Here is a 26,220-nt window from a genome sequence, read left to right as displayed (position 1 = left end):
TTAAGTATTCACAAATTAATTTAAATATACATATTGCAACAAAATAAATCAAAAACTAGTTTCCTTTTGCATCAAAGGTGGATTTTAGATTTAAAAAAAAATACACAGGGAAATATTGCATAGCATAGGAGACTGTCCAAAGCATAGGATTTTATTTACTATAAAGTTAGCTCTGTTTGGTGTTTCTGGTGTTGCAGAAACCACATGATGGCGCTAGCGTTTTATTTAGAAAGATTGGTCTGAGCCGCTCTTCCTCCCATGAGAATTGTTCTTAAGAGAACCATGCTGGTAAGCATCGCACATGGTCAGATAAGATGATAAATGGTGGGTATCGAATCCATGCCTGCATGGATTAGCCATATAAAGTAATTGCATAATAGATAGATAGATAGTAAATTTGATAGTCAATTCAATTGCAAACAATTAGTCTACCTTTAGATGGCTTCATTAATTAGAAGAGCTAATAAATAAACATATTTTAGTTGAGTAACCAAATATATATGTATTCAATATATATGCAAATATGACAGTGAAAGACATTTTTCATTGGAGTATTATCTTTATTTAATGGCATGCATATTCCTCCTTTATTATTTACTTTTTCTATTCTAGTTCTGTACCTCTGCTATGTAATTCTTGTTTAATGAACACACATTAATAGCATTAAGCAATAGGCTACACTCTTAACTTTTCAAGATTAATATCCGTCTGATACAACTCCTTCCTAAACCCTGAAATGAACACACCCGAGAGGATCTGGCACAAGGTGCTTTCGGATTACTGTTACGGAATGTCAAACCGATTTGACAGGCGTTTTGGACAATTCTAAAAATATCTATGACGTCAAAAAAGCGGAACCATGCAGATGTTGCGGCGTGCGTAAAGTACGCGCGCTACAACTGGATTGTAAGATGAATACCCTGACAGCAGAAGATATTGCCGCGATGTCCCGCAGCAATCTCTTCTGCTGCGTGCCGTGCGCCGATGAAGTCTGTCAGAACCAGCCTTCAATAAAAAAGGAGTTAAGAGAAAGTACCTGAAGATGCATAGCAAGAGTTTTCTATTACTGTTCTAAACAGTTACACACCCCCACACACCCCCACACACACACACACACACACACACACACACACACACACACACACACACACACACACACACACACACACACACACACACACACACACAAACACACACACGTCGTCATGGATATGGGTGTATTAAGTTTCCCGGAGAATATATCCAAGCGTGCCCTCGGTTTCAGCACCTTGGAGAGCACCCTCATATAACTCAGATGGGAGTGCTTGCCCTTTACTCATTTATTTCTCAAACTCTGCTTTAGATACTCCGGCTACAGCAATAACGATGGATCGACAAGGATTCGCGCCCTAATGCATTGTGGAAGTGCTTTGGCATGTGTGACAGTACGTCGTGTCGTGAAATGAAATGTCTGCGTACGTACATTCCTGCAGGCATGTGCATGTGTGTCTTTCGTGCGCTGATGGAGCCGTGTGCTCTTGGCTCTAGGGAGGGACTCCCCTCCGCCTCCCTCACTCGCAGAAAGATCACCAACTCCACAGCTCGGATTTACATATCCTGCGCGGGGTGGATCAGAGACCACTCCACTGGCGAGGCTGCACCATGATGCCCATCGCGCACCACAAGCCCCTCCGCGCACCGAGCGCATCGTTCAGCTCAGACGCAACGTTCGCCTACGACTCGTTCCTTCAGTCTATGTTCCCGTCCAGTTCAGGACCGCGTCCGGTGAGGATGGTAGCTCTACAACGCGGTAGACATTGCAGTGAGACGCCTTGCACTGCGCTCATCCACGGCGCGCATGGAGCACTGGACTGCAGTTACACTTGAACGACAAATGGATGATATATATAACACCGGGAAGTACCTTCCTTCGGTGCACGAGGGTGACCCCGGGGCAGCACCTCTCGGAGAGACGATGTGGAACGTCACCGAAACGAAGGTAACATCCCACGGCCGAAAGGAGTTACTCTCCAGGACAGTGACGGGTTGCTTGCTTGCACTGCTGATCCTGTGGACCCTGTTGGGTAACATTATGGTTTGCTCCGCGGTGCTGCGTTTTCGCCACCTTCGGACCAAAGTCACCAATATTTTCATCGTGTCCTTGGCGTTATCGGATTTATTTGTGGCGGTGCTGGTGATGCCGTGGAAGGCCGTTGCCGAGGTGGCGGGGTATTGGCCTTTTGGTACTTTCTGTAACGTGTGGGTGGCTTTTGACATTATGTGCTCCACGGCGTCGATCCTTAACCTCTGCATCATCAGCGTGGATAGATACTGGGCCATCTCGAGTCCCTTCCGATACGAGAGGAAAATGACCCAGCGAGTGGCCTTCGTGATGATCAGCGTCACGTGGACGTTGTCTGTCATCATCTCATTCATACCCGTCCAACTTAACTGGCACAAAGCCAGCGATGACGAAATGACCGGGACGCACAGCAACTCTTCCGCTGTTGAGCCAAAAGAGGAGAACTGCGACTCGAGTCTTAACAGAGAATACGCGATATCGTCGTCCTTGATCAGTTTCTACATCCCCGTGGCGATCATGATTGTGACTTACACCCGAATTTACCGGATCGCCCAGATCCAGATCCGGAGGATCGCGTCCCTGGAGCGGGCGGCTGAGCACGCACAGAGCTGCAGGAGCAATAGGTTAGAGTGCCAACACCACAACACCTTGAAAACATCCATTAAAAGGGAAACCAAAGTTCTAAAAACCCTGTCCGTGATCATGGGTGTCTTCGTGTGCTGCTGGCTGCCCTTCTTTATCCTCAACTGCATGGTCCCCTTCTGCGAGAAGCCAACCGCAGAGCACCCGGCCCCGGGGCTGCCGTGCGTCAGCGAGACCACCTTCGATGTGTTCGTGTGGTTCGGGTGGACCAACTCCTCGCTCAACCCCATCATTTACGCGTTCAACGCTGAGTTCAGGAAGGCTTTCGCGAGTCTCCTGGGCTGTCGCAACTTCTGCTCCAACACGCCAGTAGAAACGGTTAATATTAGCAACGAGCTGGTCTCATACAATCAGGACACCCTGACCCACAAGGAAATAGTGAACGCGTACGTGAATATGATTCCAAACGTTGTGGAATGCATTGACCACGAGGAGACGTTCGACCGAATATCACAGCTTTCCCATAATAATGAAATCGCCACTGACTCGGTTTGCGACCTGGACGACTGTGAGGCAGATATCAGTCTTGACAGAATGTCATCGTTTACACCTAATGGGATACACTGATTCCAACTGCACCATCATCCCGTGCGTAAAAGGATGTATCGCTTCGTGTTTAAGATGTATTGATGTTATCCCATACAAAAAAAAGTGATGTAATAGGTATTCAATAACATTACACGTGGAGTTCTGTGTTCATTTGTCAAATGGTTGTGGCTGCCACATATTTCGAGCACTTCAAAATGGGGGAAACAAATGCTTGAGCTGCAATGGTGTTTTTCCAGTTGTTTGGTTTCATTCTACTTGCCACATTGAATGGAAATGTTTGTAAAGTTTTGCTGCTCAATGACCTACCTGCCCTTTCCATGAGTAACACAACCTTAAAATGAAAATGCAGTCGTTCCAAAGCCTTATAAATGGCCTTGCTTGGGTGAGGACACTGTGGAATGTGTCTTGTTGAAACGACACAATGCCAAAATGCAGTATTAGTATACATTTGTGTTGTGTTCAACCTCTCTGTATGCTGTTGTGGGTGCCAACATGTGTGCCCCAGGTTTAATGCAGTGAACCACATGTGTTGGTGCAGACCAAGACAGGCTTTGATGATCTGTTGATGCTGAACATACGTACACCAAAATACAGTATCTTTATTAATCGTTACAAATAATGGTGGATATTTCTATAAATAATACAACAAATGCCAAAGCCTAGTCGATTAGTTCTGGTATTACTTTATAACAATGTTGAAATGTTGAAATTCACTGGCATGTTTCAATCAATATCTAACCATATTCTGGGAATTACTAAAAAGTGGAATCAACTATTGCTGCAGAAAGGCATACACGGAAAGCAATTCCAAGAAAATGGATGTTATCTTTAGACTTTCCTGCAACCTTTATTGTACAGATAACCTAACCTGAATGTATACTGTCTTAAAAACAGACACGTGTGTCATCGTTGTATAATAAAATCTTTCATGATGAGAAAGACTTCATTCTTGGATTATTTCACTGCTGGGAATTCGATTAGCCCGTTAGCCAATTTAGCACCCACATGAAATAATGATTTGGTCTGTGATGCATGGCGTTGTAGAGGCTGCACCCAGACTGCTCCCACGGGCAGCTCCATAAGCGACAGAGAACCAAATGGTCACGCCTACCCACGTCTGATAGGAGGTCAAGATTAAATTACATTCAAATGACAGCGCCTCCTACTTGCAATTCAAGTACAAAGTACACCTGGCCACATTTTGTCGTGGAAGTCCTGTCTGTTTGGAGCGATGCCTAGAGTTTGCCAACAAACAGCACACATTACGGGCTCAGTAAGTGTGCCTTTCTGCAAGGTGTTATTACTATTTAAATTGCTATTACAAATAGGTCCATCCACAAGGATGCCAAAGCCAAATCTCATTGTTGTTTTCCGTTTTTGGTGCAAAGTCATTCAAGGATCAAATTCAGAGGAAAAACTAGTTTATATTAATGGGCTATCATATGATCTGAAAAAAAATCCTCCTCTTTGCTCAGTATTTCCAGTCAGCAAATGTTGAACATGATACCTAGGCAGCTATACTCATGCAATGGCTCAGTTCTCAACTGAGCATTTCCCCCGACAAAGACAACAGGTTGTTTGGCTAAAATATGACAACGAGGGAATCCCTTCAGAATTGCAGTTTGGCATGTCCTTGAATGGTCAGTTTGTTTCCCTCCTCTAAAACTAGGCAGGCAATTGTGTCAGGCCCTTCATTTGTGTTGTCATAGAAGCAGGACGGCCCGGGAATCTGATCAGATAGAAGTGGGCTAGGAGCTTGTTAGGTGAAACCCCAACGCAGGGACTTTGTTGATGCTATTGTCTTTCCTGTTCTCCTTCTCCTATTACTTGCAATTGTCCACTTCCTTGTGTCCTCTCAGCACTGAACAGACATGAAAGGTAGTTGGACCCTGGTGGAAGCAAGCTTCAGGGGGTTATGCCATCTGTCAGGACACATCCATCAAAACACAACAGGAAAGAGAATAAATCTCTCTTTCTCTCGCTCTCTCATCTCTGGTGTGTCTCACCTTTCTATTTCGTGCTTGCTGCACCCTTCCTGAAAACACACCAAATCACACACACACAAACACACACACACAAACATCCCAAACCTATACAGATCAAATATTCAATATCTCCTGCACTAATGGCATCATACTTTTTTTTAACTCTTATTGAGCGCTTTAGGTGCATATAGCATCCATAAATGTTCTCTCTTTATCTCTCTGTTTGTCTTGCTCTGCCTCTCTCTCTCTATCCCTTTGTCACTCCCACGCACACACAGACACAGAGTAACTGTGCAGCTCACATAGATTTAGACAGCCCCCCCCCCCCCCCCCAACTAGCCGCACTAACAAACACACAATCATTTCCGTGTCAGTTGTTGTTGAGTTTGTGCTTTGTCAGTTAGATATCTCTGAAGAATTCAAAGTATACCGCCATTGGACGCCTTTGTTTGTTTAGTTCTGTCCTCCTCCCCCCCCCCCCCCCCCCCTTACTGCACCCCCTTGCCTAAAATAAAGGTGTGAGATCAGCCACCAACTTGGAAGAGGAAATGGCGGGTGGAGGGGTGGGGAGGTAGGGGCGGGGGGAGGGTTTGGAGATGGTTGGGCTGTCAGTTGGAAGCATTGGTTTCAGTGTGGCTAGGTGACCAAGCCACCGTGAACCATGTCCATCATCACAAGAAGGCAATCAGGGGGCCTCATGCTGCAGTGGGACATGGACCCCCGGATACTTTGTCCTGTAGGTTCACCTCCGACGCTCATAATTACAGCCCCCCCTTTCCCTAAGCTGTGTTAAGTCACACGACTGATTGTGCAGCAATCAAATAGCCTGATTTCTTGCCATTATTAACACCAATGCAGGTCATAATCCTAGTCATGAAGAATGTGTTAAGCGCAACACACCCGCAGCAGAATATATATTGCTCTTTGATGATTCTCACTTAGAATTGATAACTAGATCCTTGGAAATAGTTTTCCTTGGAAAGAGGTATAATGACACACTGTAGTGGTTAATTCTGACCAATAATTTTTACCGGTAAAGCACGTGTTCAACACAATTTTTCATGTATCTTTTCTATTGTGATATTAGGGTTATACCTGTTGTGAATGGGTTGTCCTGATTCTCTCTCATTTTATCTTATCTGTATGATTTGATTCCAGTTGAATATGCGTAAAACGCCTCAACCCTATTTATATACTTATCGAGAAAGTTAATAGAGAGATTAGTGCGCCCACATCTAATTAATAAACGTTCTATGTCTAATGAGGCATAAACTCTTCCAAACATCCAATTCACCAAAGAAATATCGGCATTATATAAATGAGAAATAAAGAAATATATAAACTAATTTCACACTCAATTTAAGTGCATGCAAGATAAGTGAACTGAAAGTTCACGCTTCGTTGAATACATTTACGCATAAAACAAAGTTCTAATAATCACTATTGCATGTTCCTGGCTTGTTGTCCAACGCAGCTCCAAATTGTTCATTGTAGCTGTGGAAAACACGTGGTTGGAGAGTTGAATCGTTACACTAAGCTCTATAAAAATAGTCTTGTAATGGCCCTCTATCATCCCATGTCGGCCCAATCCTCCTGTTCATATTTCTTGTGGTAGAGACATTCATTTTGGATGTTTTTTTTTATCCCAAAGGGAGTGGCTGATTGGTCGATCAGAGTAATCTCTGCATTAGCCTGTTCAGAGGAACAAACCTTGGACAAGGACATCATTAATAAACACATCTGGATCAAGCCTTGCTGTTGAATTCGAAGGCCCTCTCCTAAAACACTGCGATGGACTGGAAAGGTTTTTGTTTGTCGATGATGAGATTGCTCTATAGAACGTGAAAGTGAGAGGGACTCTAAACTTTCTGCGGTGGAGTAATCCGCTGTGGATTGCCTGCCTGGGTCCTGCTGCCATTTTCAATACCCTCCCACATCCGCCAGCTGCTTTACCTACCTCTCGTCTGCCTGTGTGTATTTATGGTGGATAGAGATGATGGCTGATTGCTGATTTCCGACACACACCCATTGTTATGCACTCCAAGGGACACTTCCAGCTCTCTTAATTATGAGTAATCGGCACCAATGCATGCAACCTATGCCCTTTTATGTATCTTTATGCAAATCTGAGAACTAGTCATTATAGGGAGCCACTTTCTAGTTTGGGCCATGCCCATTATGAACACATATCAAAGTCAATGACAATGTGATTACCGGCAATCAAGTCATTGGTATGTATAAGTTATATCATCAGAGGCGCAATAGGTTCCATGGGGAAATGACATTTGCACTTCCAGAAACTAAAGTAGTAATTTGTAACAAACCCCTTAAGTATAATTTGGACATTATGCAGCTTCTTACCTTGAGAGAACCAAGCACAGAAAATAAAAAATAAAACATTATTGTTGCTGCGAATGAGAACCCAGCTCTGTGATTACCCTTCTCAACGAGCTGGATAAAAAGAAGAAAATAAATGTTGATGATGGCACATTATGTAATGGTTGACCCATTCTACTCACAGGTCAAGTGCAATGCATTCAATTATTGGCACATATTGCTGCAAAATTCCTTGAAGAATCAAATGTTCATTCCCTACTAGTGTTGAATAATGTATTAAATTCTGTATATGTGGGGGGGAGGTGGTTGAGCACAACGGAAAGGTTGTCCGCCCCCCCCCTCTCTCTCTGTTTCTGTCTCTCTCTCTCTCTCTCACCAGTCACACCTACCTCACTTGCTCGCCCTATCGCACAATTTCAGCATCAGCCTGAGGACAGGGCGGGGAAACACAATGGGGGGTGGTGTGGAGCAGGGGTTTGTGGTGTCATAAGCTCAGGGATCTGGTTACAAGACACGTCAACGCACGGCAGTGGGTTTTTATCTCTGTCTGTCTGTCTGTCTGTCTGTCTGTCTGTCTGTCTGTCTGTCTGTCTGTCTGTCTGTCTGTCTGTCTGTCTGTCTGTCTGTCTGTCTGACAGAGACGACTGAGAGAAAAATAATATAGGTCTGATTAAGCTTTGTTTGAAAGAGAATGATTGTAATTGGGAAATGATCAAGGTCGGACACTAGACGAAGAACTGAGGCAGACAGGTCCATACACTCACACACCTATGCATGCACATATGCACACACACGCACGCAAGCGAACACACACACACACACACACACACACACACACACACACACACACACACACACACACACACACACACACACACACACACACACACACACACACACACACACACACACACACACACACACACAGGAACACAGAGTCAGCTAGAGGTGGGACCTTGTCATTATGCAATTTTAACAAAAGAGGGCCTTACACATAATGGGAAAAGTTATTTAGTCATACATAATTGAATGTGAAATTTCCCCTGAAAGTCATTGTTTATTATCTCTGAGTAGATATGAGGTTGACATTGTACATGATCGATAATTCCCTAAAGGTGCTGTTCAAACTGCAGTGCTCTAGATATCAAAGTCAATGCAAGTGGGTGACAGTGGGTGAATGCTTGTCCCACTGATTCAGCAGCTCCAGCTTATCTGCTACAAGTTATCGGCTTCATTGATTTAAGTTAAAGTATTTGTTGGGGTATATAACCAACCAAGAGGCCATTTCCACAATGGTGTGTGTGTGGCTGAACAGATGAACAACTACTGAGTTCAAAGGTAAAATGCCCATTGGATGTTCCTAAAACATTCATTTTCATTTCATTTTATCGAGTCTCCTCAGGAGTAACTCGGGAGCGACGATGGCGATGTCACCATCGTCATTCCTTTCGATAGCTTATACAGACAGGGGACGCCACACCTCTCTGCCCGGAGCAGTCAGGGTGGGGCGTCTCGCTCAGGGACGCCTCAACACTCTAGGAGGAGCTAGGAGGAGCCGGGGATCGAACCAGCAACCTTCCGGTCACCAGCCAACCCGCTCTACCTCCTGAGCTACTGCCGCCCCTACTGCCGTTCCTGAAACGGTTTAAGAGTATTGATTTGGTTTGCAATTTTATTGAAAGGAATATGCTATAAATTCAGGTAAACAATCTAATCATGTAATACTGTTAAACTGAAATGTATAAATTACATTTGTTGGCCTTTGTCGAAGGTTTTAAAAAGGTAGGTCAGCCATGGAGTGGTGTGGTAAAGAAAATTTCACACACTGAAAAATACAAAAGAAAAATGGCTAAATATTTGATGGGGACAGTTTATCCCCCTCTGAGGCCCCGGCACTTTCGACAGTTTGGATGTCCAAACCAGCAAGGCTGCGACTTTTTGTGAGCAGCCCTGACAGATGCGAGTGTCAGAACGTCCCCTCTAATTGGCTAACACTTAGAAGGAACATGCTTTGATTGGAAAACTCAGTACCATGCCATGGCTGGTTGTTATGAAACCTCAAAGTTTTTTTTCCTGATTTTTTGGGGGTGCATTTTTTTATTTTGCCATTTGCCATTTTTTCAGGGGGGTTTGCAGACTTTTTTTATGCAGACTATTCACCACATCCTGACAACATGTCAACCAACTGATATGGAAATGTAAAATATTTTTTTCCCTTATGCAACTGCCACCATTAGACTTTTTCCAAAGTTCCATTGATAAACCATGGGGCATTGTAATTCATATGTAAGATTATTATAACACTGCTTGAATACTAGATTCTGATTGGTCAGTTATTGCACATCTGTTATTTCTGTATCCTAGGCCGTGAATAATATATAACAGACTGTTGCTCTGGACGCTATTTCCAACCATAGAATCGAACAGACTATTATTTTGTAGCAGAAGTGACGAAATCTTTTTTAAATCGTTAAAACTTATTTCGTTATTTTTTGCGTCAAATGATTTATTTAGAAAGTAGCTGTGTAACAAGTGGGATAATGTGACGCAAGCTTGTCTTTATTGCAAAAAATAACCCCCTCCAGGGTGATTCAAGACCCCTCCCTATCGTGTCAGGTTTCTTTCATCAACCTGTCGGGTACTTCCCGATAACGTCCAGCTCACTCTTACTCAACTGTACTCCACCTTACTCAAGCCATCTCTGGACAGCAACGTAAACTCTGTGACATCATCATCACGCGTCATGCTCTGATGAGAGCTCCCCTGAGTTTAGGGGGGGCCGGGCAGGGGCCCAGGGTGAGTAATAAGTAATCCGTCATCCAGAGGAGTCGAGCCCCCTCACCCCCCCTCCCCCCACCACCACCACCTCACTGGCCCCTCTCCTCTCTGTGTTTGTTGTATGTTTAGTTAGCAAATACAAGCCAATTCTTGCCACGGGGCAAATGTTTTATTGACTGAGATGAAAGGATACTAGCCAAGCAATCCCAGCAAGTTGCCAGAATCCTCTGAGCTGTAGCCCAACACCCTTCATTTTTAATGAAACGCTGCTGTATTGACGTTTTGAACATTTCTCTCAAAGAAAGACATGTTTCCCTCATGGCTGTTTTGGCTTACTGTCTTTCAGTGGGGAGTGTCATCAGATTCCTAAATTACATCTGAGCCTCTGGCAGTTTGAATTCTTTGTGATCCTTCTGATTGTCTTTTCGCTTGCCATATTTGTGATTCTCCTAGGATTTTTCCCGAGAGAGAACACATGTGAAAGCCCCGGGTGACATTTAAACTGATTAAGCGTAAGCATAAGAGAAAAAAAACAATTGAACAGCTACACATCTAAACACTCTTTACGCTGCCTCCCGCTGTTGTTGTTGTTTCTTGCTGAGTCGTCCTATTCGGTTAACTGAAGCTCTCTGAAGTGACACTGAGCCAACATTGGATTGGGTTAGATAACCCCACATGACACCACGCTCCTGCCGTCTGTGTGTTCGCACGGTCAAACTCCCAAGCAGCACGTGTGCGGGGATGCATGCCAGCAAGTGCTTGTATAAACCAAGCAGATCCTTTTCCCACCAACCAGTAATTATATTACTGCGCCGGACTCCAGTGACTGATGGCACACGGGGAGGGAGAATCAGGGAGCAACATGAACGATTGATCCACGCGGTGTTAATCGTAGGTCTGTGACGCAACACATTTAGTTCATCAGCTGAATGTTTACCGACATCATGTCAAGGTCCTTGCAATAGTGCTTCTGCTGTGTTACTTTCTATTGCTCATTCACAGAATGGGGATGAGTGTTCTCAGTTCAATATGCGTAAATATGATTGTCATTACTTCTTGCCTCATGATGATGTATTAGCCTATTTTGTGTTCATTAAGAAGCAAGGCAGGGGGATGTGTTATGCTCAACCAGGAAGTGTTGTTTGACCTTGAATTATTGGAAGCCTATACCCTGGATTGAAATGTATACTTATGCAGTTAAATAAATTGCAAGGATACAAATCAACATATTCCCTATTCCAACAACAGTTATTTCACCCGGTTGGACTTCTGTTTGCTTTTAATTTTCCAAAATTTTAATTCAAGCACCCGAATACCAACCAATTCTTGGTACACAGTATAATCTTTCTCTCATCACGTCCACAGGCCCCAATTAGCTTTACATTTTGATTGACTGACTCTTTGAAGAGAAAATAATAATCTCCCTTTGATGATTCTTACTCAAGCTGAATAATATGCGGTAGCCAAACTTCAGGGAGTAACGTTTATGCATCTTGTCATTATATCTACTGCAAAAATAGCTTAAAATAAAACTATTATTATCATCCTCGGAATCATCATAACAATCATAATGAATCTTTTGTTGGTAAGTGCCGTTGCCGTGGCACACTAGGTCTATATTTCCTCAGCTGGATTTTTGAGGTTCTCAGTCTCTGTCTATCTAGGTTCCCCGGATCTGCTTTTCCTCCACCCCTTAAAGTTAGGCTCATTGGAGACAAGAGATTGAACGGCTTAAGATAAAGGTTGAATTAGTCTAAAGTTAAGATTTCACATCAAGACATTATGTGAACATTGTCAGGAAAATATAAATTAAACCAAGCTATGAGACTTAAAGTGGTGGACGAAGTACAGACCACGTACTTGTGAAAAAGTTGAGATACCTAGTGTAAAATAATACTCCAGTAAAAGTGGAAGTACTCCATTTAAACGTTGACTTGAGCAAAAGTATAAAAGTACCTGGCTTTAAATGTACTTAAGTATCAAAAGTAAAAGTAATTTGGTGTAATGTAATTCCAAAGTCATTTATATACTTATTTATGGTTAAAGAAACACCACTCTAAATACAATTCTTTTTGTGATATCTGGTACTGATAATAATTTGAAATGATCATAATTATTACCTCTATGTGTTACTTTAGTTTGGATGGCGAATTCTTGAAAGAGGAAATTGTTTGTTTCTTAAGCAGACAGAGAAGGCACCTAAAAATGAACGAGTCGTTCTTCCTTTCCACTACTTCAAATAGTTTGCTTAAATATGGCCATGGGGGCTCAGTTTCAATATCTGGTGTTTCTTCTGTTATTTTACGATACGAGGACGGAAGCAAAGTTGGGAGAAAACCGCCAAAACTGCACGAATCACGATTTGTTCTGATTGGTACACTTGCCTAATTGTCTATGGTCACGCATGCTGCTCACACACACACACACACACACACACACGCACGCACGCACGCAGGGGCCAAGCGCAGAGAGACACACAAACACACACAGCATGCATGTCTCGGAAAGGAACGTTGAAAGGAACGACGTTTTTCGAATGGAGTGGAATAAAAAGTAGGATTTTCCCCACCAAAATGTTGTTGAGTAAAAGTACAAAGTTTCGCAAAATAATGATACTCAATTAAAGTACAGATACGCTAAAGAGTTAGGGTAACATATTGCTTGTACTTCGTTACTGTCCACCACTGATTTACTTCCACTGACATGTACTTGTTGAATATCCACCCCATGGGATCGTAGGTCTACCTCGGCTTTGCTCATGTGTCAAGCAACAGATTTGATTAGGGCCTTAGCTTCAAACTTTGTTGATGCATTTCCATTTCAAATCGCTTGGTGCCGAAGGATTCCTGAATATCAATTGTCCATTGACAGACCAGAGGGGAGAAGCTGAAGACTCTTTGGGAAGTTACTTAATCTGTGCTTCCTGAAGCCTTACAGGGTTGAATGTAGCAAGATACTGGGAAACACAATGCTCAGATTTCACCAGCAGAGGCCTATTATTTCCCCTGATCGTCGCTGTACAAATCAAGCACGTCATTCCATTCAGGGAACCACAGCCAATTAAGTGCCCTCGCCCACATAAGCACTACAATACTGGGGGGATTGATGAGTGGCAACAGCCTCTAGGCTCCACGGAAGGATCGATGCTCCAAGTTAAAAAGAACGACCCTGAGGCAGACAATCAATACAATGGCAGAGATGGAGAACCACATTCATTCTAGAACTAACAGGGATGATGTGTATATATATATATATATATATATATATATATATATATATATATATACACATACATACATACATACATATACATATATATACATATATATATATATATATATATGTATATATATATATATATATATATATATATATATATATATATATATATATATATATATATATATATATATATATATATACGTACACACACACACACACACACACACACAATTATAATCGATTGCATTTATACACCACTTTTAAAGACCCAAGTGCTTAACATAGAGCGTGAGTCGGGATATGACACATCATCTACGTGTGTGTAATATAAATGAATTTCATTGTAATGCAATTTACAACCTTAGTTTCAACCGTAATCCTGTTCACAACAAAGGTATTGATTTTCTTTACTACTGGGGCTGTAAAGCCTTCCCTTAAGGCACTTTGCAGTGAGGAAAATACAAATAAACAAGAAGCTATAACAGGCCCAGCGCTTTAAAAAGAATTCTTGCTTTTATAAGCCTATATTACCAGATCTCCACTGGGTGTGTGGTCCAGAGGCTTTGTCCCACAAAGTAGGTAAGGCCTAAAAAAAAATTTTGTTTGGTTCCGGTTTCCGACCGACCCTGTCAATTTATGTGCGACCCAAATTATTTTATGAGCTTTATAAAAAAAATAAAAAAATAAAAATTTTTTTTTTTTTTTTTTTTTGATGCAAACTATAATTACGTTTTGGTACAGCACCTCTTCATTCTGTACAAGGATGAGCGAATTTTCTCGTTTATAAATGAAAACAACCTACCTATCATTCGCTGCCGCTGGAAAAAATAAAATAAAAAAATAAAATAAATTCCCTACCTACCCATGACCTCAACTGACCACCAACAGGAACCAAACTTTTTTTTTTTTTAGGCCTAAGGGACTCATCCACACCTACATCCAAGAGGTAGGATGTTCCTATGGAAAACATGTGCATGGAGGAGGAGAAGGAGGATGTAGCAGTGACATGGGTCCACTGTCCTGGGAAGTCAGTGATAGGGGCAAGAGTGGTGCAGGGTAGGGTTAGCTCAGAAGGTATGGAGGGCGAGTGAGTGTTGAGGTTTCCCTGAGCAAGTCATCTAACCCTTATTCTGAAGAAACGTTATTTTAGCACCAAACCATCAAACTCTGCAAATCCAGTCCCAATAAATCAATGGACTGGAATACAGAAGGAAACCCAGGTTCCCTTCATTACTAGGGGCCAATGTAGCATCTATTGATGGTCATGGAAGATCCCCAACCCAGCAGAACAGTGTATTGTCAGCAACCAACATAATCTCTGAAGTAAAGCTGGGTATCATCTGCATAATATGACAGTTGATATGACAGCTAGTGCTAGTGGATCATCTCACCAAGAGTGAGTCGATGGAAGTGGGGCCCAAACATAGAGGTTATGCTGTGGTTGACTCAGGGGCTGGATCTATCAGGTTGAGCCAATAGGCCCCAGGGGAGAGCTCTTCCAACAACAAATAGGTAACTAAACATGCGGTCTAGGAAGTGCAGCAGAGAGGTCAAGAAGGACTGAGGCTATTAATGTGATATTAATGAGCTGTGATGAGGTTATTTGTGTCTGTGATGAGGGCAGTCTCTCTCTGCTTTGGTCTGACACAGAGGTCGGGCAGACAAACATTGTGTTGACATCTAGACAGGGTCTGATTCGAGGAGGGGGTGCTAGTAGCCTGACGCTGATTAACCTCATTCCCAGGCGTTCAAATCTTGCGAGGGAGAATTCTTGGAATGACTTCCCAGGTAGGGATATCTCCCTGGTGAACCGACGTAAGCAGCTCACAGAAAGTAAGAGATTGAAAATTGCTTTTCGGTAGAGTAGGAGGGACCAGAGCTGATCTGATGCTATCCCATAATACCTAGCCTCCTCTGCGAGACTTGAAGTTTCCCATAGATGGATATTATTTAGACCTAAAGGATGTCAAGAAAATGACGGCTGAAGTTCACAGGGAACCAGGGAGTGTGGATGCATCATGTCTTGATGCATTCTGGGGGTTGTGTTGAAGGTTGAGGAGGCTGTCATAATATGAAGTAGGCTGTGGAGACTCTCTAGATAACAGCATGGGCTACAGAGAACGTTCGTTGGAGTGCAACCGTTGATAAAAAAAAACAAGGTGTTGTTTTGAAGGGCATCTCAAGCTGTCGATGACAGGTCCTGGGAAGAGCAGAGTGGTTGGAAACAATCCAGGTTTTTCTAAGGGGAACTGAGGAATCAGGGCTGAAGGATAGAGCCTCATTGTAGTCCGATCCAAGTGTATTCCAGAGGTCAGAGGAGGACCAGGGACAGGATGGGATAGGATGTTGTTACCCAGGAAGTGGTGAACGGACACCTTTATGTCCCTGGATGTGATGGAATGTTTATGCTGTTGTTGTTGTTGCGAAGACAGAAAAAAATATAAAAAAAGTTAAAAGTCTGTGCAGAAGTGGGAAGAGAGGATGGGTCTAGTGATTAAAATCCACCCTGCTCCCTCTGCCATTCATCACGTGTCAGGAGTAACTACTGGAGTCTATAAAGATGTTCAAGTCACCAAGAGGAAACAGCTGGGATTAAGTCAGAAAACTCATAAATATTTGAGGAGGTGTGAGCGGTGTGTGTGTGTGTGTGTGTGTGTGTGTGTGTGTGTGTGTGTGTGTGTGTGTGTGTGTGTGTGTGTGTGTGTGTGTGTGTGTGTGTGTGTGTGTGTGTGTGTGTGTGTGTGTGTGTGTGGTAAAGAGAGAGATGATGCATGCACACTTGTATAGATGTACGTGCACTGTGCAGATTCAAATATTTTGAACAGTAGCTGCACAAACAGACATGGAACCAAAACTGCATCCCCCCGAGTCGGTTTATAGGTTGATAGTTATTTTGTGTAATTCATTCAAAGCATATAATTCAGCATTCAGCACAAATTTTTCATATGAAATTAAATGACAAAAAAGAGAGAGGAAGGTCATCCAGGGTTAAGGTAAAATATACTCCTAATTATAATATTTAAAATAAACCATTTTCCTGTCTATTATTCTAGGGCATTTCCGTAGAGTGTAAACACAAGAGATGTAGTTTTAGCTGAGAAAAGAGGCTTAAATTGCAAGGCTTGTGGAAAACTATTCTCGCTCATAGGCATGCATCTGTGTTAGTAAAAATAATGTCAACAAAGGGATTTATTTCAGTGTGGCTGTCACTGCCTGCAGGAAATCAAAGTTATGGCTGAAAAAGCACTAAGATGAGACAAAATATAACAAATATAAAGAAGTTGAGCCGAAAAGAACAAGATAGTGCATTGCATTTCATATTCCTCTGTCTTCCATTTCATAAGGGAATACACTAGGGCCCTTTGATGACGGCACCCCTGGCAGGACTGGCAACACATCCTTTGAGAGAAAATGATCCATTCAGTAAGAGCACATGTAGGGTTGGTGTAGGGCAACAGCAAACAAACCATGCCTCTAACTGTTTCTGACTATTCATTCACCGAGTTCGAACCCGACCACTTCATGTGGAAACATGCAGAGCAACTTAAAGCACGTACGAGTAGATTCATAGCGATGGTCCTCTGGAGAGTCTGTAGGCAATTGTAATGCTGAAGAGAAATTATTTGTTTTATATTCGATTTTTATGTTTGTAGGGGCTGCATAAATTCAGATTCTGTTGAATGAATTTGTACTGCGGTTACAGCAAATTAGAAGAATGTATTGGAATTGTTTGTCGGAAGTTGTTGCTGACTGACATTAGTCAAGAAGTATTCGGTCCGTATAAGTATCACACACTTGAGATTTGAGGGAGAGCAAATGAAACACAGAAAGTCAGTATGTTCGCTGCTTCAGTCAATGCGATATCCCTTCTTGTCTTAGTGATAGAAAGTCTGCCATTTGCAAAACTAAACCATTGTAGATCTAAGAATCTAAATGTGGAAGAATGTTAAACTATCACAAAGGCTAATCTAATATTTAAGCAACAATTATTCAATTAAGCGAGTCAAAATCAATTGTGATTGATTCACAACCTAATACTGCACCAATAATAAAGATCTCACAGGGTAATTAATCCATCCATCCTGCAGACAGGGACCCTGGGTGAATTATTAAAATATGCTTGCACATACGGCCAATCGGGGCTCCGTCAATTAGCCAGTGTAATTAAATGTGCTGAAACGGGAGCATGCAGCAGTCACACACTGAATTGATCATTGGTGTCTGTCTACAAGCCCCCCCAGCAGATGAAGCCCTCTTGTTCACGCCGGTTTGAGCTAGTCGCCATTTAACACTAAACCGCAAAATTTGCTCTGTTTGAAAGAATTTTTTCTAGGATGGTTGTTTCCACTCTTGTCTTCGTAAGTGAATTGTTTGCAAGGTCATGAATGTGATTAAACAACGTTGTGCATCAAGCAGCATAAAGGTTTCAAAACCTTTGTACATTCAGGGTTGTTTTGGAAATGGCGAAGTATTTGTGATCGGGGTCACTCTGTGTTCTGCGCTTGATTAACTTGAACAGACTGCTGTTTTTTCCCCTGCTGGTCGTCCAGACCAATTATTTCTGACGAAAGAAAAGCACACTATCCCATCAAGGTTTTCTGTTGCAGTGGGCAAAAGTTATAAATTAATATAAAAATGATTTGATTAAATGTTGAAATAATTATAATTCAAATGCGGCAAGAATTTATAGATAAGCAATTTTAACAATTCTACACGCGGATATTGGTGTTTGTTCTCTCACAGCATTGGTCAAATCTTTCCTCGAGGAGAATATGATCAATGTGGGCTAATTTATTTCATGCATTACTAAGAGTCTTGCTGTTTGAGTGGTCGATAATGATGTAATGCTTTTGACTATATTCAGGTTTAATCAATGCAAACTTGTTATCTAGGTTGGCTGATGACATCCTATCGTTTGGTGGGGAGATCCTTTACATTATCTAACCTAATATTGACTGATGTGGTTCGAGAATTGATTTGTCATGGAAAGAGTGTTTTTTTAAGTATGTTGAATGTTGTTGCAACTTAGGCCATTTATTTGTAAGTACAATCTTTGCTTCGATCAAGTTTCAGAATAATAAAAATCTGGTCTTGAGCACAGTTAATGATGCAAACATGACGATAACATCTGTCTATATGCATTGTTTGCAGAGCATTGACATACACTACACCCCCACTGTTAAACCCAAGGGTTAAACAAGCATTTCTTCATAAAACACATTAAGTCCAGAGAGTGTTGTTCCTTCGGGTTGCCCGGTCATCTAAGAAGTGTTTAATACTGAGGGGTCAGAGCTACAACTGTCAAGATCAATACTGCATTATATCAGGAATGACGTAGCACATGTAAATATACAACCGAGTTGTAGTATAAATCAGGTGTCTAAAAGGATAGCTCACAATAAAAAAAAACGTTATGTCCACATCTAAGTGTAGCATGGTAGAACCAAAAGGGCTAAATATATATTGTTTTCTTAGCGTTGTGTAATTCTAAATGGACAGCCGCAGCCATCCTTGTTTCTGATATGGTGGGGCTGTCAACCGTTGAGAGGCTTCTGCCGCCTATAACCCAGAAAGTGGGGCACACACACACACACACAGATACACATGTGCATGCCCATACCCCAGGAATAAAGCTGGACTATAAAGGCTGGAAACTGATGCTTCGGTGTAAGCTTCAACATAGAAAGAAATATAAAAGTCCCTGCCGAACGGTCGCTTCTAAAAAAGCACCATTTTCATTTAGCGGTTCAATGCCAGGAAACTGGAGAAGCCAGGGATATTTTTTTTTTAACATTTTGTATGCACAGTCCATCAGTGGGACAGAACTTCTGGGCTGCCTGAGGCTAGTTTGTACCCTCTTTCTACTTTTTTTGAGTTTTTAATCTGTAACGGCTGAGATTCTATTCAGAAAACGCATGTCCATTCAAACAAGCATGTCTGAGTAGCACATTGGGATTGGGAACAATTCAAACAGCAATCGTTGATATTGTAGCACGATGACGGCGCCGCTGTATGAAATCAGAATAAGAAGAATAAGCCAGCAGATTGCAATTCATCGCAGTAAACACCCCACAAATATTGACTTGAATCATGCTTAGTAATTTAGGCAAGAGGGGGCGTGGCCATCGTTTGGTGTGCCTGGGGAGCCAGGTGTGGCTCGTTGAAGGAGCAGACACAGCTGCCACTGATGAGTATGATTAACAGCGTTGATATTTAAAGCTGGGTTTCCAACCAAAATCCCCCAGAACTTTTAGTCCCAGGAATGACATTAAAAAGGGACTAAAAGGTTTCTTCAGCCCCTTATGGTCTTGGTTTCCACCGCGGCCTAAAGACTCATGAAGGTTAGACAAACGAAGGTCATTTTACGTCAGGCACATAACGAATAAAGGACATGAAAAACTGATAAATACTACGAGAAAAATTTAAGCAACAAAATAACTAAAAGTAGGCCATCACCATTAGTTATTTTTGACCAACTTCAGAAGAAGTCGATCTCCCAAACAAAACTGTTGCGATACTACTGCAAACGGTCATGTTACCATAAGCAACCTATATTCACGTCCCACAGCGCAAGTAAACATTGGCTCGTAGCGCCAACTGCTATCGAGATGAATGATCAACACATAACAGAAAGCGCTGATGATATGAATGTAGTTCACCACTATGGAAGCAATAAGGCGACTTTGTGTGATTCACTGGATGTCGGAGTGAACAGAAAACAGTCGGTTTGTGGCTGGAGATGCTGAAATAATATGCTTTGAGTATTCGTTCGGCCAATAAGATGATCAGCATGGCAAGGCCCCCAAAGTTCCTGTGCTTTTGGAAAGTACTACCCCCCCCATGGAGAGAGCTTTTGGCTGGGAAAAATAATGTCCCCTGTACTTAATTTAGACCCTGGTTCCTGCAGTGGACACACACTGAGTGCCTCCAATGGTTCATAGTTCCTGGGAAAGTTCCTGCAGTGGAAACGTGTCTTAAGTGTCTTAATTGGTAGGGACTTTTTTCTGAGACACCGTCGCTGTGACCTGGACATGAAAACAGGCAATGTCTGAGGGTTTTTGTGTTGGTCTTTTGTGCAATAAATACTTATACAGAGCTTAACTTTTAGCCAATGGTCTTGTCTTCACAGCTGTTAACCTTGCAACAGTCAGGTTTGTAAACTGCGATTATGCAACCTAGTTGTAGAATAAATCTGGTGTCCGACATGACAGCTCACTATAAATAACCAAATAAATTGTATGTCTATTTCTTTGCATCCAAGTGCAGCATGGTAGTAGTAATAGTGCGACCCAGACGGCCATCCTGTAATAAGGTACAGATGCTTAACAGAGAGAGACACAATGGAACCAGCTCTATAATGAAGCACCTCCCTTAACACTGCGTCAAACATCCCCGCATGGCTCTCCATGGCTCCTCAACACACTTACTGGCCTATCACAGAAAGCTACTGGCGGCTCTAACGTCAGCACTTTCCACTTTTCAAATATTCCAAATGGGGTGAAACAAAATCGAGTACAATTTTTGTGATTCAACAAGTGAGTGTTGAGTCTTTCAACTCATCAGTTGAACTCGATGGGGGAAAGATGTCGGATCTGAAACGGAATAAAGGTGAATGTACAACATCAAATGTACTTTTTAATGTACAACATCAAATAGATTTGATTTTCAAGCCCCACTTGTGGCCCCAAGCAAGTCGCATATACGTATGCTTATCTTGAATAGGTTGAAAAAGATTTGGAGAGAGAGAGTAGAAAATGCAGAGAGAGAGGGTGCGTGGGAGAGCGAGAGGGAGACAGAGATGTGGAGATGAGGAGAGACAGAGAAATGGTGGGGGGTGGGGGGGGGGGGGGGGTATACTTAAGTCTGCTGGTATTAAATACATTAGGATACACCGAATGCAGTGTTGCTCTGTAGTGCTCTCCGGTATAGCTCGTGAATCACAATTATGTGTTGCTTGTATTCTGAATGAAATAAAGAACTTTTTATTTGTTAATATTAAGAAATGTAATGGCAAACATCAACATTTTATTCGATGAAAATAGAATTGCCAGTGGCTTATTATCCAACTAGTTAACTGCTTATTGAATGCCATTTCCAGAGATTAATTTGGGTTAGTTCACTCCTCAAATTAATTCAGAAGCGGCCCATTGGTTCACTGGTTCACTGTGAATAATGATTTTGGCAGCAGGTGCTCAGGCTGCGCTGCTTTCAATTGTATATCTACTTATTCTCACAGTATCCTACAGCAGCAAGGGAAACAACACTGCACACTTGTGAAACTAATACACGTTAAACATAAAGTTAGACGTATCCTCTGCCTCACATGGCCCAAGTTAATATATCTTCTGCCATTGATTCCAGGCAGTTAAAAGTCCTTAAATCTCCCCCACATCTTAAAATGTATAACTGACCCTCATTAATATATCTGCTGCTATTGATTCCAGACAGATTAAAAGCCTTTAATCTCCCCTACATCTTTAAATGTATAACCGTCTCCAACATTAAGCTATAAACAGGCACTATATCACCCTTTCCAAAAGCTGATTATTTAGACCTCTGACTAAATTGAAAGAGAATTTAGCCAGAATATTTTTTCGAAAAGTGGAGTGGAGAGGATGTGTGGGTTTTTCTTCTCTTTTGAAGGCTTTTCCTTATGAATGTCTCCAACTCTATCAATGAGAGAACCAGAGTAAACAGTGCTAAACTATTGTAAGTATGTGACCTGCATTCTCGATGAAACATGAGGAATGTACCTGTCCCAAAAATGAATTGTAACTCAATAAATCTCGGCATCAATCTGTTCAGGATGGTGAACAGGTCGTAGATTTTACTGGGGGATGGGCCGAAACTGAAGTGGGTAGATGAAGGCATTCCTTTTCACGTGCTTCCTCCATTGATCTCTGGAGGACATTTCCCATTCACTCAAAGGTCAGATAGCATGCCAAGGATCCACAGTGCAACCCCTGGTCGCTGGCAGCCACAAAAGCTTGCTTCAGGTTTCCTCAACAGACAAGAATTGTGTTGACAGAAGGATTTGAACCAAGGCGAGTGCAGTCGCCGCTAGGTTAAGCATCCATGTCGTCTTCTAGCGTTTTCCTGTCCCGGTTCAAACATGAAGTCAACCAGTTGTTTACAAATGACAAAACGCCTAGCTTCATATTTTCTTTGCTAGTTACAGTCTCCACATTCACCATCGTGCACAGTTTTTCTTCCCTTTGTCTGAGAAAAAAGGCAGGGATTCCTGCCAACCCGCCTGTGAGTATTGAGGAAAAAACTGAAAGACATCCCACTGGGGCGGCCCACTGTCTCATCCAGCTTGTCTTGCTGCTTTTTTTTATAAATGCCTCTGTATTTATTCAAAGTGTGAATTTCAAGGCTTCAATAGGTGCTCCTCTAGCGGTTCATGAGCCACTTCATGCAGAGAACCATGCTTTGACCAATCACACGCTTCCATTTTATTGCGGTTGATGTGGAAGTAATTGGATTTGGCAATGGGTTTCAGGAAGCGACCACAGGATATTTATTTATCTATGAATTTTGTGGTCAATAAAATCGTAATAGGTAGCGGTGGAGTTTGTAATGTCAAGGAAATGGTGCCAGGTCTAGGAGGAATACTGTTTTCCGAGTAATTGCAAACGGGGCTTGTGTGACTGTCAGCATTTCTCCACTTAGGAGCAGTAAATAATTCCCAATGTAGCGGGGCAGAGGAGTGGAGTGCAGACTCAGGGTTTGGGCGATGGAAAACTATTATGTCGTCTAATAGGTTGTTTGTCTACAACAAAAAGAAGGTATACTACACCAGGTCCAACATCATCAATGGCCCTTTTCAGAATCGGGCGAGTCGACTAAATGATGCATTGAAGTAGAGTCTTAATCGCAAACGTCCACTTTGCCCACAAGCTATTAGACATAGCTGTGAGGTCATTAGTTCCTTCAGGGCTCAATGGAATTCAATTAGGATCAGCCCATATTGAGGGCTCGTTCCTAAAGTTTCTCTAAGAAACTCTGAGATGGCCTATTAACTGGGCACTTCCAGATTCCCTTTTTCCTTGGGAGGTTTTCTGGTGTTTTTTAATATGCACAAACAGCAATATAAAGACGAAGAACCACTTGAACCCAGCATAACCAGAAGAGCCAGAACAACAAAGAGTGTGAGAGTCGATAACCCAGAGGTTTTTCCTGAGCTGGTTCCGAGGATTTACATCCCGAAAGTTGGCGCTGGGCAAAGAGACCGGGTTGCACCGCAGGGGTGCTTGAAGATGCTTAACTGTTCCTGAAAGTAGAGACTCTGCAAAGGCAAAACTTTCACCAGAGGTGGGACTCACAGGATAATTAGGCCCAATCCCATTTCTACCCCTTACCTCTTCCCCTTACCCCTTCCCAAGGGCGTCAGTTTGTTTTTAGAAGTGGTGGGGACAATAACCATAAGCTTGAGTGTGGTTTGAAAAGTGCCGGGTACCCTTATGTAAGCTATTCATCCATTAAACGCTGCATTACAATATGCTCTACAGTGTATTGTCAGGTGTTGAAAATCCTATTCGAACAATAAAAGTTGAAAACCACAGTTTGTGTTTTGGCTTGTTTTGCGGTGTTGGAAACAACAGGGTATTGGCTCGGGATATGTAATACTAATACACACAGGACAAAGAACAGTGTTGGCAATTTAACACTTATCTTGACATCAACAAAGTTTACCAGACAAACAATGCCAGACTGTAAAGGGGGTACGAAATGAAACGAGGTACTGAGCATCAGCCTTTTGAAGACGAGCAAGGGCTGCTGGTAGCATACGTTATGCTGCATTAAAAAAATAAGAAAAAAACAAGCGCCCAGAGGAGAATTGCATCTGCCAAATCATGACCACCAGTAAACACTTGCGAAGGACCAATGTAGACTTCACTCGTTACAACATCATAAGCAAATTGCCCGCAAATAAAATCCCCTACAGTTTAGGATAATCACACAGGTTATGCGAGAACATATTTATGTCAGGATAGGCCTACCAGACTCCAAGTCGTCACATATCTCAATCAGACAAAACAACTATAACCACATTGGCATAGCAATCGCACCGTGTTTAGCTGCTACTACCTGCAATCTATATATACAATGCATATTAGCTGGAGCACCAACCAGAATCAGATCACAATCGCTTCGGACCGTGGGTAACCTTTGGCCAGGTCATCACGAGCAAACAGAACCAGCAGCAACGTTTACGTATACCAATTTCTTACCTTATGTGGCCCTCCACATGCAGGCTAGATTATGTATCCATATCGTTATCCAGTGTCACAAACATGCTTTTTATAGGAAGCAAAAGGACCGGCTATTTTCTGAATAAAAATGTCAATTTTGGATGTCTGTCTTGAAACTTCTCCAGTGCGTTCACACCAAACACAACGGGCGACAAGATCCCTTACAAAGTGAACGTATAGACGCGTATCGGGCGAATTTTTTTGATTTGTCGCGCCACACTTTCGCCGTGCACAGGCGAGTGCGTTCACGAGGATTTGTGGCGTGACAAATTCGCTCGAGTTGAAATATTTCAACTTTGACACGAATTTCGCGTGATGACAGCCAATCAGCGTTCAACAGCGTGGCCACTGAGTGACATGTGTAACGTAACAACCAATCAGCGTTCAACGGTCAAACTCAGCGCAGTGCAGTCCGGGGTGAACTGCAGCATGGAGGAGAAAGTGATTGTTGCCGTTTGCGACTCTCGGAGCTCTATATATAATAGTATATAATATAATATAATTGTATATATAATATCACGGCCAAATGCTCTGTGCGCCTCCGGATGGCCGTAGCGCGGGGAGCTCATAGGGATAGGGCTTCTCGGGAGTCGGGGTTTGTTTACCGGCGTTGCTATGGGTTCCGGTCTTGTGTGTTCCAACGGTTTATTAGGTAGGCCTATCTAATAAATGATGTCTTGATGCGCGCCTATCGCATGATCTTCGACTCGACAATTTCGGTTGAGTATGTGGGGATTTTTTCAGTCGCAATTGGTTTGCACATTTTGAAAAGTGGTGGGGACAAAATATGTATTTCAAATAGTGGGGGGGACATGTCCCCCGTAATCAACGCCTATGCCCCTTCACCTTACCCCTACCCCTTACACCTTCCCCTTACCCCTTCAAAACAAGGGGGAGGGGTAAGGGGTAGAAATGGGATTGGGCCTTAGAAAGTAAAGATGACTGAACAGTTGAACAGTTTATGCAAGAAGATCAAGTGAACCGGATGCAAACAAATGAAAAATGTCCTGTTTCATATTCTCTTAATTGGACAGAGTCGCCAAATTCCACGACCTCCACTTTTTTTTATACTTCATCTGAATGAAAGTAGGGATTCCTGCACTCCAGAGATGCTTTCAACCAATCGCACAACGTGTCTTTAATGCGATAAAACACACACTGTGTGTCCCTGCACAAAATCATTCATTCATGGGGCAAGCTGAACAGCTGTTTCTACAGCACACAATATTGGCAAGCTGTTGGCCATTCTTTCGGGAAAACAGTCTCCACAGCTGTTGTATTGAGGAGATAAAAAGCTTGGCAAGACAAGCCTCTGGCCAAATTGTTTGGGAAAATTTTCTTATATTGCATCGAGCAAGATGGAGATTGAACCCATCCGATTCCGTGCACT

At 42.5% G+C, this 26,220-nt stretch overlaps 1 protein-coding gene across 1 annotated transcript; it reads left to right on the top strand.

Annotated features, from left to right (window-relative positions):
* Positions 1-1,258: 1,258 nt before the first annotated feature.
* Positions 1,259-4,157, top strand: drd5a (dopamine receptor D5a). The gene has a single exon (XM_030375952.1). It carries the CDS (start codon positions 1,838-1,840, stop codon positions 3,269-3,271), a length of 1,434 nt encoding a protein of 477 aa, XP_030231812.1. The 5' UTR covers positions 1,259-1,837; the 3' UTR covers positions 3,272-4,157.
* The last annotated feature ends 22,063 nt before the right edge of the window (positions 4,158-26,220 follow it).

Source organism: Gadus morhua, chromosome 13, assembly GCF_902167405.1.
Source record: "Gadus morhua chromosome 13, gadMor3.0, whole genome shotgun sequence".
Taxonomy (NCBI): Eukaryota; Metazoa; Chordata; class Actinopteri; order Gadiformes; family Gadidae; genus Gadus; species Gadus morhua.
The sequence above is the reverse complement of the archived record's forward strand: the minus strand, read 5'-3'. Positions and strand labels throughout refer to the sequence as shown.